The 11,864-nt window shown below is 31.4% G+C and overlaps 1 protein-coding gene across 2 annotated transcripts; it reads left to right on the top strand.

Annotated features, from left to right (window-relative positions):
- The first annotated feature begins 2,404 nt into the window (after window positions 1-2,404).
- On the top strand, window positions 2,405-8,760 carry LOC123299003 (zinc finger FYVE domain-containing protein 1-like). 2 transcript variants are annotated; one of them, XM_044881118.1, is made up of 7 exons: window positions 2,405-2,551; window positions 5,635-5,964; window positions 6,245-6,468; window positions 6,532-6,772; window positions 6,943-7,165; window positions 7,272-8,214; window positions 8,486-8,760. In XM_044881118.1, the coding sequence occupies exons 1-7, from the start codon at window positions 2,506-2,508 to the stop codon at window positions 8,738-8,740; spliced, it is 2,262 nt and encodes a 753-aa protein (XP_044737053.1). In that variant the 5' UTR covers window positions 2,405-2,505; the 3' UTR covers window positions 8,741-8,760. The 2 variants fall into 2 exon arrangements, with proteins under 2 accessions (XP_044737053.1, XP_044737054.1); XM_044881119.1 differs by lacking the exon at window positions 2,405-2,551 and adding an exon at window positions 4,532-4,662.
- Window positions 8,761-11,864: the final 3,104 nt, after the last annotated feature.

Consider the following 11,864-nt stretch of genomic DNA (forward strand, 5'->3'; position numbering starts at 1 on the left):
TTATTTTCTTTTAATGTGTGGATGGATATCTCAGGTAGATTTTTGATACGTACGAAATTATATATAATTCAATTAAAATGAAAAATAAAAATGTTTAATTCTTTTGAATTAAACTTTTTTTTTTTGGTCACTATTCACAAAAGATGTAGTTCTTAAATAGTGCAAAATAGTCCTTAATCCAAAAAATATATAATAGAAAAAATTAGGATGACATCTTTAAACTTTTTGTGGAAAGGACTTTCAACTGAGATGACATTCAATGAAATAATTTATAAGTGATAATTTACTTTCTTTTAATTTATAGGCAATTTTATTGCAAATATGATATACAAATTATATAATGAACAAAATTAAATCTTAACTTTTTTTCTCAAGCAAGTTTTTTCCTAAGCGGTACACTTTTAGACCGCGCGTCTATTTTTCGTCATTAACCAGCACGATAAGCTTGAAAATGAGAAGTAAATCATGGAATTTGATAGGAAATTATGGTCAATTTAATCGTCCTACTGGACGAACAATTCGCAACATTGGGCAGAAGTTTAAGGAAAGTGAAAGCCCTGTAGATAGGTTAAGGCGTGTGTATCATCTCAACGTGGGTTCAGCAAAGAATATTGCTTCTATGAGTGATAACGTTGCGGAAGCCCCGGAATTATCATTTCACCGTCGTTCGCAAGTTTTAGGCTTTTATTATTACACCTTTTAGCGCATTTTGCTAATAGGAATTTGAACTTTCATCCATATAAATCATCGAAAATTATCTCGAACGAATAAACTGCTGCAGAAAGTCCAGGAGCGCCCATTTGGCTGACATAATGTTTCATATTTATTGGATAATTACATTTAATTTTGTAGCAAGTTTCCTAGACTGACATGATTAATACAAAGACCTGCGCTTTCGACAATTTGAAACTATTACTACAATCAAAAAGGAGTTAATAATCTTTAAATGGCGGAAAAGATTTTCATGAAACACAGCGATAGATGTGATATTGATAACCTCATCAAACTGTAATCGAAACTGCAGTTGAAGGACGAATTTGAGTTATCTTTCATTGAAGAAGCATAGATAGAACTTAAAGTATAACATCGACCTATTGGTATACGTGCATTTTACCATGTACACAGACTTAGGTATATAACTTCAATGTCTAGGTAAAGTCTACCCAACTCATAGTTCCGTATAACACGTGTATAAATAAAAAAAAATTTGCTTTTAACATGGCCTCGAACAATATGACTATAATGTGAATAAATAGTATTTCATCTTCATCTTAGTGATGCACATCTCCTGACGTCGCTGAATGTTTGATTCAATTTTCATAATGTCAATACACTTTCTTGAGTTTCTCTATTGAAATGGGGAATTTCCTCACAAGTTTTCTACTAAGTTTATGTCAAACTAAATTCTCGCTCACTGATATTCTTGCTTAAGATTTTCTGCCACACGACTACAGATACTTTCATCTTTCTTGATCGCATCTTCATATTCTTTGCGGCTTTGAGGCTTGCCAATCATATGCAAGCCTCTGTGAATTTCTCTGTCACTGTTTCTTCAAATGCTTTGCTACTCCAAAATTCAAGCTGCAGTTTCAGAACAATGAATCAGAGGCCTACATTTGATTGTACATTCACTAACCACCTGTGTCTCATGCAGCAAATGAAAAGCTTTTGAAAATAAGACTAGGAAATACTTGTCTTATCTGATATATTTTATCAACTTATCCACTTAACACTGAAGTAGCCTCGAATTTAATCTTCCCGACATAATTCTCAAATGATTGTGATGTACTTTTTAGTGTCCAATTTGTAAGTTTATACTTTCCATTAGCGCCAAAGCTAGGGTTTCAGCTACTTAACTCAAAACTGTATTTTGTCTGAAGTGAAAACTGAAAACCCATCCTTGGCAACTAAATTGACAAACTAAATAGAAAACTCCGTGAAGTTCTTGCAAAAGTAGGAAATATTGTATGAGAGTCAAGTATCTTTTACATGCTTGAAATCAGATTAAAACCATTACATAATTTCACCTAAAAATCGGATGCCTAGCGGGCTCCACACGAAGGTACATAAAAAAGAACAAAGTATTTTAATATTATTATGACTTTAAAAAAGTTAAATTTCCAAATACTGTTGATTCAAACTAATTAAGAATAAAAGTATTACGATGGCATACGTGACAGAAATCACTGGCCCCTAAACTACTGAAACTGAGATAGTAATGCAGATACATACACATTCATTTGTTTCATTATACATGAACTGTCTTCCCCCACCACTATTAATTTTAAATAACAAAAAAAAACGTATTATTACCATCCATGTGCATTCATAGATTTATTTTTATACACAATAACAATTACTAATATTCATTTCAAAATCTAATAAAGATATTCACGTTTTTCTTTGGATAAAAGTATTAAGTTTAGCTGTGAGTTTTTTTCTTGTGTGGTTTTACAAATGAATCGATAATTGTTAATAAAATTGAGGTGTTCAAATTTTGGAAAAATGGAATATTTAGTTGATTCTAGATTATTATTCTTTCAAAATTGGGGTAAGAATAAAAACTGTTTAAAAAGTACTTTTGAATTTTCATTGTGCTTCTATTGTGTTTGTGATTTGAGTGCCATCTAGCATACAAGTATACTTACTATTATTTTCGTTAGATGTTAAAAGATGGCATCGTAAACTTAACTGTGGTTTGTTGATCAGATACATAAGAGTTGTTATTGTTAAAGAATTTAGACCGGTTGTTAAACCAAAACAATGAGTCGTTACCCTACCAAAGAATACAGATATACAGGTATTCTTTGTCTAAACACATGCGCTACTTATATTAATTTTTTGGCATCCCTTTAGACGAAGATTTTAGTCTAGTCTTATGTTTAACATTGTAATATTACGAAATTTTTATTGAGAAATATGTTGTTTTATCATGATTTCATCGAATTCCGCTAGTCTTTATTCTTCATCGTCCCACTTTGCTCTTTGGTAGAATTCCATTCATCCATTGAGCCAAAAGCCGATGAAACTAAAGTAAGCTTTTTGGCCGGTGAGATATAGAGGTCTTCTTCGGGGATCTTTAAAGGCTTATACAAATTTGTACATAAATCTCCATTCATCCATTGAGTTAAAGCTTGTTTTTGAATGAAGCTAAGCCGGTAGAAGTAAGCTAAGTTTGTTGGCCGGTGAGGTATGGAGATCTTCGGAGATCTTCGGAATTATTGTCATACGACGTTTCGCGTTTATACAGTAGAATCTCGATAAGTTAAAGTCCAAGGAAAACACAAAATATTTTAAGTTATAGAGGTTTTAAGTTATCAAGTGTCTATGTTAGGTAAAGGTTAATATAGAGGTATGTACATGTTTCTATGTACGCTAGTTAATATAGAGGTATGTACATGTTTCTATGTATGTTACTGAGGGCCCATACAGAGATTATTTATTTAAGTTATAGAGGTTGCGTATTTTAAGTTATAGAGGTTTTGGGCTCTGATGGGAAGGGAACATAGTATTTTTTGAAGTAACAGAGGTTTTTATGTTACCGAGGTTTAAGTTATCGAGATTCTACTGTATTACGTGTCACTATAGTTCCAGTTATTACTGTCATGCTTTAAAGGTTTTAACAAATTTGTACACTTTGCTAATAGAAAACTAAATCGTTACTTTTCAAAACAAATGTAAATAAATGATCGAATTAAACTAAAACTGTTGTTTGAAATTCCAACAATTGACATACATGGCATTTGGATCGACGTCATAGCTTAATTTTCGAGTGAAGAACCGGTCTATTATCTCTTCACCTAGAGGCTTTATCTTGGTATCTAAAATAAAATATATAACACACAAGCCGTTTTAAATAAGTTTATTTTTTTCGATTTAAAACTTAGCGAGTCGGAAATAAAGAAAAAAAAGTCACTCAATAACGGCTAAATATAGAAGAATGTGGTTTATTAACTTAAATATAGATGGCATTGCACTTTATCATGTATGTGATTACGAATTCTCGTCTGAAAACACAAAAATTGACTTTTCAAAATAAATGATCGAATCACGCTAAAGCTGTTGTTTGAAAATCCAACAATTGACATAAATGGCGTCTGGATGGAGTGAGAAACCATTCTATTATCTCATCATCTAGAGGCTTTATCTTGGTATCTAAAATCAGAGAATAAATCGGTAGAATATAGTCTCTGCTAAAATAAAATGTATAACACACAAGCTGTTTTATGTTTATTTTTTCGATTTAAGACTTAGCCAATCGGAAATAAAGAAAAAATGCCACTCGATAACGGCTAAATATAGAAGAATGTGGTTTCTTAATTTAAATACAGATGGCATTGCACTTTATCATGTAATGTGGTTACGAATTATCGTCTGAAAACAGAAAAATTGATAAGGAAAAATAATACATAATTATTATGATAAATAAATATTGACTCAAAACAAAATAGATAAACATAATATTGCAGCGTGCAGTCTCGCGTGCAAACTCAATACCAACCATAAAAAAGTAAATATTTGTTTTTTGTATAAAATTTTGAACAGTTGGTAAAAAAGAAAATATTTTAACACAATTTTCTTTTTTTTTTTTTTTGATATTCCAATGTTAAGTGTGACACTGACAGTTCACATTAGGAACAAACTCAAAATCATATGTCATGAGTAAGTTGATTTTTTATAAAGTTAAAAAAATTTTTGTGTATAAATATTTTGAAAAGTTTATTTCTCAAAAGTGTATAATTATTTTTTGGAAAGAAGTCGAAATTGAAAACAATATGTAAATATTTATGGAAAGTGCGTTGTAATTTTAAAATTTACTTCGGAAAGTTCATTGTCATGTCATATTTTGTGTTGTTTTTGTATCAAAATCTGTTGTTTACTAATATTTGCGTAGATGATGTATTTTTCAAAAATTTTTTTGAAAATCATGTTATATTGTAATGAAAAATCTAAATTAAGACACGCACGTGGCATTTTATTATTATTTACTTTTGTAATTTAATTAAAGTATGCTAATTTTTAATCGTTTTTACGTAATTATATGCATTACAGTTTCAGATAAGAAAAATTTGCATTTCTATTGTTCTAATTTTTCGCTTGTTTACATGTAATTAGCGATAAGCGGAAAATGAATTTGTTTTCACTGAATGAGAAATATATTTCTGAGTATTAATCAACAAATATAGTCTTTTAACTACCCTTTTTTTTAATAGTAAGAATTCTCGGAAACGTAATTGGAAATCATATTCATTTTAGTTCTTCCTTTTCACTTTCTTTGCCCACTTATCAAGAATCGTTTGAGCGGGAATCGAACCCTCGACCTCTGACATTCCGTATCAATGCGCAACCTTTAAACAAAGCAAGGTCAACTAGTTCTTTGTTTATAATAAAGATGTGTAAGATTTAATGATACCTTCAAATATATTAATTTAGTTTCTGAGATTCGACCAAAATTCTAGACTATCCGTATACTGATAACGGCACCCCCTGATGACTATGGTTTGGGATTTTATTATTCAATCAACTGACAGTCCATGAAGGCCAGAATTTTATACTGGATTTAATTTCACAAAACTCTCTCACTAATTGAGTGGTGATAAAGTTGATTAATTATAATTTCTTTGCTTTTTCTAGTTCCTCGAAAAAATACTCAAAATGCCATTCCGGGTATGTTACGCCCAAATAATCATCACACTGGGTCATCTATAATGCAGTCCTTACAATCATTAGATGGCCGATCTTTATACGCTGTGGGTCCACCACCAGACATTCCTAGTTCACAATTACATTCACTAAAAATATCCGAGGATGATATTCAACCTCCCACTCAACCTGGTGGTAGTTTTTTGTTAATAGATGGTAGTGAAAAATTACAAGTAAATAGTACAACACAACTGCTGAAACTCTTAAAAATACAAGATGCTGATACAAAGATCAAAGTTGTGTCCATATTTGGTAATACAGGTAAAAACTCGATTGTGAAAGTATTAGATCGTAAGGCCAGGTAAAATATTTGAAAGTCGTTTCAGACAGTCTTTAGGAAATGTTCGTAGCTCTTTAACTAGTGCTAAATAAAATAATTTTTTTCATTCTTAGACTGCCTAGAGAGGAAATAGTTGTAATGCACGATTTTGACAACAGTCTCTCTCATTTTCATCCGTTCTGAAATAACTGTCAAATATCACCTCTAGCACTAAACCTAAATCTCTCTGAATAATACGAATTTTACTTATAATTTATTTAGGCGATGGAAAATCTCATACCTTAAATGAAACATTTTTTGATGGCAAGGAAGTATTTGATACAGGAGTTGAACAAGGTCCACGAACTCGGGGTGTTTGGGCCGCTTGGGACACAGTTAATAAAGCTTTGGTACTTGATACTGAAGGTTTGAAGGGGGTTCCTGGTGGAAATCAAAATTTATATGGTAGTGGACGGGATGAACAACGTACCAGATTACTATTAAAGGTAATGTTCCAAAAATCCAAAAAGTGTAAACATTTGACTTATGACAATTTTATTATTTTATAGGTTTTAGCTTTATCAGATGTGGTTGTTTATCGTACCAAATCGGAATGTATTAGTCGCGATTTATTTACATTTTTGGGTGCCGCATCACGTGTTTACACTCAATATTTTAGTGCAGTATTACTTAAAGCAATTAATGAGCGTATAGTGGATCAAATTGGTGGTAATCATTGTGATACATCAGCTCTAGGACCGGCATTAATTATATTTCATGAGACTAGATATATGAAAGTATTGGAATCTGGTAAGTAACGTTTTAGATCGGTATTTAGCCAGAAAAATAGGTCCTGACTTGAAGTAAATGTGAATGAAATTTGTCGAATCTCAATAATTCATATGATTGGCTCTTCAGTTAAAGTCATAATCAATTTTTCCATTGTCTTTTAACCAATCGAAATTTTTTTTGGGTTACAGGTGTAACAGAAAGTGCGGAAGATACGATTAGAAAATTATTTGCCGATCTCAAATTAGATATAAATGCATTTAGCTCATTGAGATACATTGGTGTACAAATGGGAACAAATAAAACATCACCAGATACACCATGGACTGATCTTCGAGCAGCTGTTCGTAGTGCTTTAGACGATACAACAGTACGATCACCACGTACTGCTGATGTCATTTTTGAAACTTTACGGTAAGAAATAAGTTATTGCTTTTCTTCAAGATATCATGATTTTCCGAGATATCACTCGAAACCGTCAAGTAGATTAATAAATCGATTAAAAAAATGTTCTTTTCAGGTCTTTAAATGATACATTTAGTGGTGATATAAACTCAGGTGCTCCAGAAAGCCTATCACGTGCCAATAATTTCCCAGACGAATATTTCTCATGTCGACTAAGCTGTGAAAGTTGTGGTGCACGATGTGTTCGCTCCATGGGCCATGTTCGTGACGGCTTACCACATGGTGCCGATGTAAAAAAACAATGTACATATCAACATCAATACGAAAATTGTGTGTATATGTGTAAATCATGTTCAAAGAAAGGTATCGAAACAGTTGTAACACCAAAAGCCTCCACAAACGGTGAAACCAACTCATGGTTAGGTGGTATAGCACGTTACGCCTGGTCCGGTTACACAATCGATTGTCCAAAATGTGGAGAAATCTATCGTAGTAGGCAATACTGGTATGGAAATCAAGCACCAGAAGATTCAGATGCTGTTATAACCAAAGTAATACATGTCTGGCCTGGTGTCGATCGACCCACAATGAGTATAAATGGTAACCAAACTCAAGTTTCGGCTCAACGAGTCATCGATGGAGTGTTATATATATCAGAAGCCGTAGCAAGTGTTAGTGCACCACCTACTCGAGTTGTATCATCATGGTTTGCCGATCAAATAGCTCCAAAATATTGGCGACCTAATCATGAAATTAAATACTGCCATGCATGCCATAAAATATTTGAAATCGCTGATGCAAAACATCATTGTCGATCATGTGGCGAAGGGTTTTGTGATACATGCTCACAGAAACAAATTCCTGTACCGGATCGTGGCTGGGATATGCCTGTACGTGTTTGTAACGCATGTTATGTTAAATTAAATAATTTAAATGGAAATACTGGTAATCGTGCTAGTATTGATTTGTTGGAAGAAATGGAAGCGGAAGTTCGTGCTCGACGATATGGGGAAGCTGTTGTTAATACTTTATCATCTGTAGCGTCTGCTGTCATTGAGGTAAGTTAATCTTTTATGGTCAGTAAGCCTTTGACTTTTCCATTAAGTATAAAGAGCATTAGACAGCAGTGAAAGAGCAAGGTGATATCAAGAGATAAGAACTATGATGAACTAAAAAAATATTGAAGTTTGAAATATTCCCACGCCCCACCGAAGTTTACAATTCTGACATCTCTTATTTAAAAAAATCGATCACTGCTTATTGTTAGTAACCAAAGTTATAAAACGAAGCCCAAACTAGACCTCAAATTTTATGTTTTATATTTTTCAGTATCCACGCGATTTTATTAAAGAATCTGCTCGCCCATCATACTGGCAACCAGATTCCGACGCCATAACATGTCCATGTTGTAACGGTAAATTTGGTACAGCAGAACCATTACACAAAGGTCGAGTGCATCATTGTCGAGCGTGTGGCAAAGCTGTATGTGGCGATTGTTCGAAACGTCAGCGATCCGTTCCTGAACGAGGCTGGACTGAACCTGTTAGGGTCTGTGATATTTGTTACAGTAAACGAAGCGATTAAATAAATTATTTTTCACATAATGGCTCTTGAAATTTAGTACAAGAAAGACAAATGTATAATAAAAAAGAGAATATATTTAATCTACTTATTTAAAAAAGAAAATTATATATCGGAGTCTGTTCGTGGCCAACTATGTCAAAATATGACAAACATATCTACAAGTTGTTATAAAAAGGGAAGACGTATTAAGTCTTAACCTAAGGTACCTGTTCATTGCTAGAGTTCTTTGGAAAAGCGAATACATTGAACCTAAAATATTCTGTGTCTATGTATTCTCACCATTGTTTAAACTTGCCAAACCATCTGGTAGGCAGGTTGTCTGCTAAAGAGCTTTATATGCTCTTTATTTTACCACAAGACCCAATTATGTACGGGTCCCTAATAAACCAAATAAAGACAGCCTTTCGTCTTCCCTGTTCAAAAGATTGGTTACGCACAGCACTGAGAGAACAAATCTGGAGATATCAAAAAAGGAGACGATTTTTAAATCTATTTTTTCTAATAAAATAATAATTATTTAAAAAAATAAAAATAAAATTTATAAAAAAAAAATAAAATTAATAATTTTTTTTAAAGGTTATGTTAATTTCGTTTTTCCTCGTTTTTATGTTCTCAATGTATGCAATAGTAAGATTGTGCGTATTCTTATAAATAATTTTCCCCGATTGGGAAAATTACATATAAGATTCTAAAATGAAAATGGATCTGTGATTTTTGTTATGCTTGCGAGAAAATTATGTTTTTTAAAACGTTACTAGAGCGTAACAAAAAAAAGTTTTTTGTGCATTTTTATATAAGAAAATTGATATATATATATATAATTATATAAAGACTGTTTTTAAATTTTTATAATGGAACACTTTTTTTTTTGTAAAGTTTTGTTTTCAGAATTTTGTGCGTTTTTTTAACATTTTTCTTTTCAATGTAGAGAAAATTTTCTATGTATAGTAAAAAATGAACATATGTTTAGTGAAATAATGAAAAACAAAATGCTATATTTCGATCAATGTATTGTTTTCTGTTATTTATTTCTATTTCAGTTTAGAAAATTTGGCTAAAATTGTACACATGAGTGGTCAATTTTTAAAAGCCACTCTGTACAAATCAAGATTCATAGGTAGAGTATTGGATAGGGAAATGTTTTCGAAATGATCGCTATTTTTGATCCAAAGTTCGTTGATTTATTTTTAATGACGAATTTATTCAAAATTATTTCTATAATCATAGAATACATTTTCGGCGTATTTGATTCCTACACAAAAATCTAATGAAACCGTTCTCTGTCAAATACTTTATCTCCGATTCATGATAAATAAATGTTAAGAGACTGATAGTTGCCACACTTAAAATTCGTTTAGTACGGGGGATTTATAAATATATGTTGATACTGTTTATAAGAGGATAAACTCATACCGCTAGAATATCAAAGCAGGGCTTACCCGCATTTTAGGTCACGTGATATACAGTTCAAAAATTACGATTTTTAATTTTAATATTTTAAAAGAAAAATGTGCTTTTATGATTCGAAATCAGAATATTTAAGTATATTTTTACATAAATTTTAACTTTTTTCAAATTTCATGATTTATTTCTGACTCACGATAATACCCTATTCAAATTGCCCCAAAACTATTTCACATGAATAATCCAGCGATATAGAAAAAAACTGCCACTAAATTGTTATTTGGGTAGTTGATTTCAAAAGTTGTAACCATACATCGATTATTTTCAACTTCTTCAGGCAATATTTAATGATAACATTAACGTAAATAGAGTTACAGTATTTCCATTTAATTGCCTTAAAAAAAGGGAAATTCCTTGAATCATATTCCTCTCGTTTTACTAAAAATAATCCTTAGTGTCAAGATAATTGTATATCCCCTTGAAATTTGAAAGTGTGGCTAACCAAAAATGTATAAACTCCATTGATTTTGAGATATAAAATAATTAATGTCCACTTACAGTTAATGAAATTCTGAATAGAAAAATTCCAAAACCTCTTTCAAATTCAATGGAAGTGAAAAAGTACTGAAAGAAATATTTGAAAATGCTTGTGAATTGTACAGTATTTCGATACTTTGTTTCCCGCGTTAATTATTTTAATTTAAGAACTATAAAATTATACACAACAGTAGTTGCAAAATCTAGATAAAATATTACTCTGTCAAAAAATTTATAAATTATCAATTTTTATTTGAAAGATTATTTTGTTTTCTGACAAATAATAAAAAAAAAAAGCTCAATAATATATTGCATTCTTATTTTTCAAAGTCATCCAATCATTTAAGCAGGAATTCGATAAAATTTCCCAAAATTGTGCAAAAAATCAAGGCGTAACCAATTCCGTGCGCGGTATGCATAGGGTAACGGGTTCGATTTTCGCCGTCGCAACAAAATTAATTTAATTTAATATTTTTATATTCTTTAAATGATAATCTTAACACTATTTTGATGAAGCGGCAACATTTATTTTTGATTTCTTACTTTTTGAATTACAGTAGAGTCTCGATAATTCTCGCCTTATTAGCTTAATTTAATTAATAGTTGTGATGGGCTGGTGTAGTGCATGGTATATGCATGAAAGAGGTGCACTCAGCCTTTGAAATTGAGGAGCTGCGGAAAGGTGGTAAAACACATATATGGTATCACAATGGACTCTATAGCCTAAGTGTGTCTTTCGTGGGCAGCCAATATAACCTAACCTAACCTAATAATTTCGCTGAAATCCATTGGGAAATTGCTCTTCATATGAGATTTTGGATGATATCTTAGGAACTATTCATCTCGTCGTAAAATAAACTGAATTTTTGCATATTTTGGATCAACTTACCTTATGTACCGAGTATTATCGAAATTTTCCTGATGTATTTTTACCAAAAAAGTCGAAAAAGAACAAATATTTGTTTCGGAATTGGATAAAGCTCGGAATTAAGTTATTTCACCCCAAAAATACGAAGAAATACTTTCAATGGTAAATGCAACTGAATATAGAAATGGAGAAACAGGATAAAACTAAAAGGGGGGATGAAGAAAATAAAAACCTTAAAAATCCTTGATAAATAAAAAACTTGAATATCTTTTTCGAAATATTCTTATAAAAATTTTAATTTTATTAAAAAATAAA

The sequence above is a fragment of the Chrysoperla carnea genome, chromosome 4 (genome assembly GCF_905475395.1).
Source record: "Chrysoperla carnea chromosome 4, inChrCarn1.1, whole genome shotgun sequence".
Taxonomy (NCBI): Eukaryota; Metazoa; Arthropoda; class Insecta; order Neuroptera; family Chrysopidae; genus Chrysoperla; species Chrysoperla carnea.

What these genes read in the sequence shown, in the direction of transcription:
- LOC123299003 (XM_044881118.1), top strand. Translation starts at nt 2,506, where the DNA reads ATGGAATATTTAGTTGATTCTAGATTATTATTCTTTCAAAATTGGG. An exon ending in GTACCAGATTACTATTAAAG is followed by an intron (nt 6,469 to 6,531) that starts GTAATGTTCCAA and finishes ATTATTTTATAG; the next exon opens with GTTTTAGCTTTATCAGATGT. An exon ending in GTCATTTTTGAAACTTTACG is followed by an intron (nt 7,166 to 7,271) that starts GTAAGAAATAAG and finishes TGTTCTTTTCAG; the next exon opens with GTCTTTAAATGATACATTTA.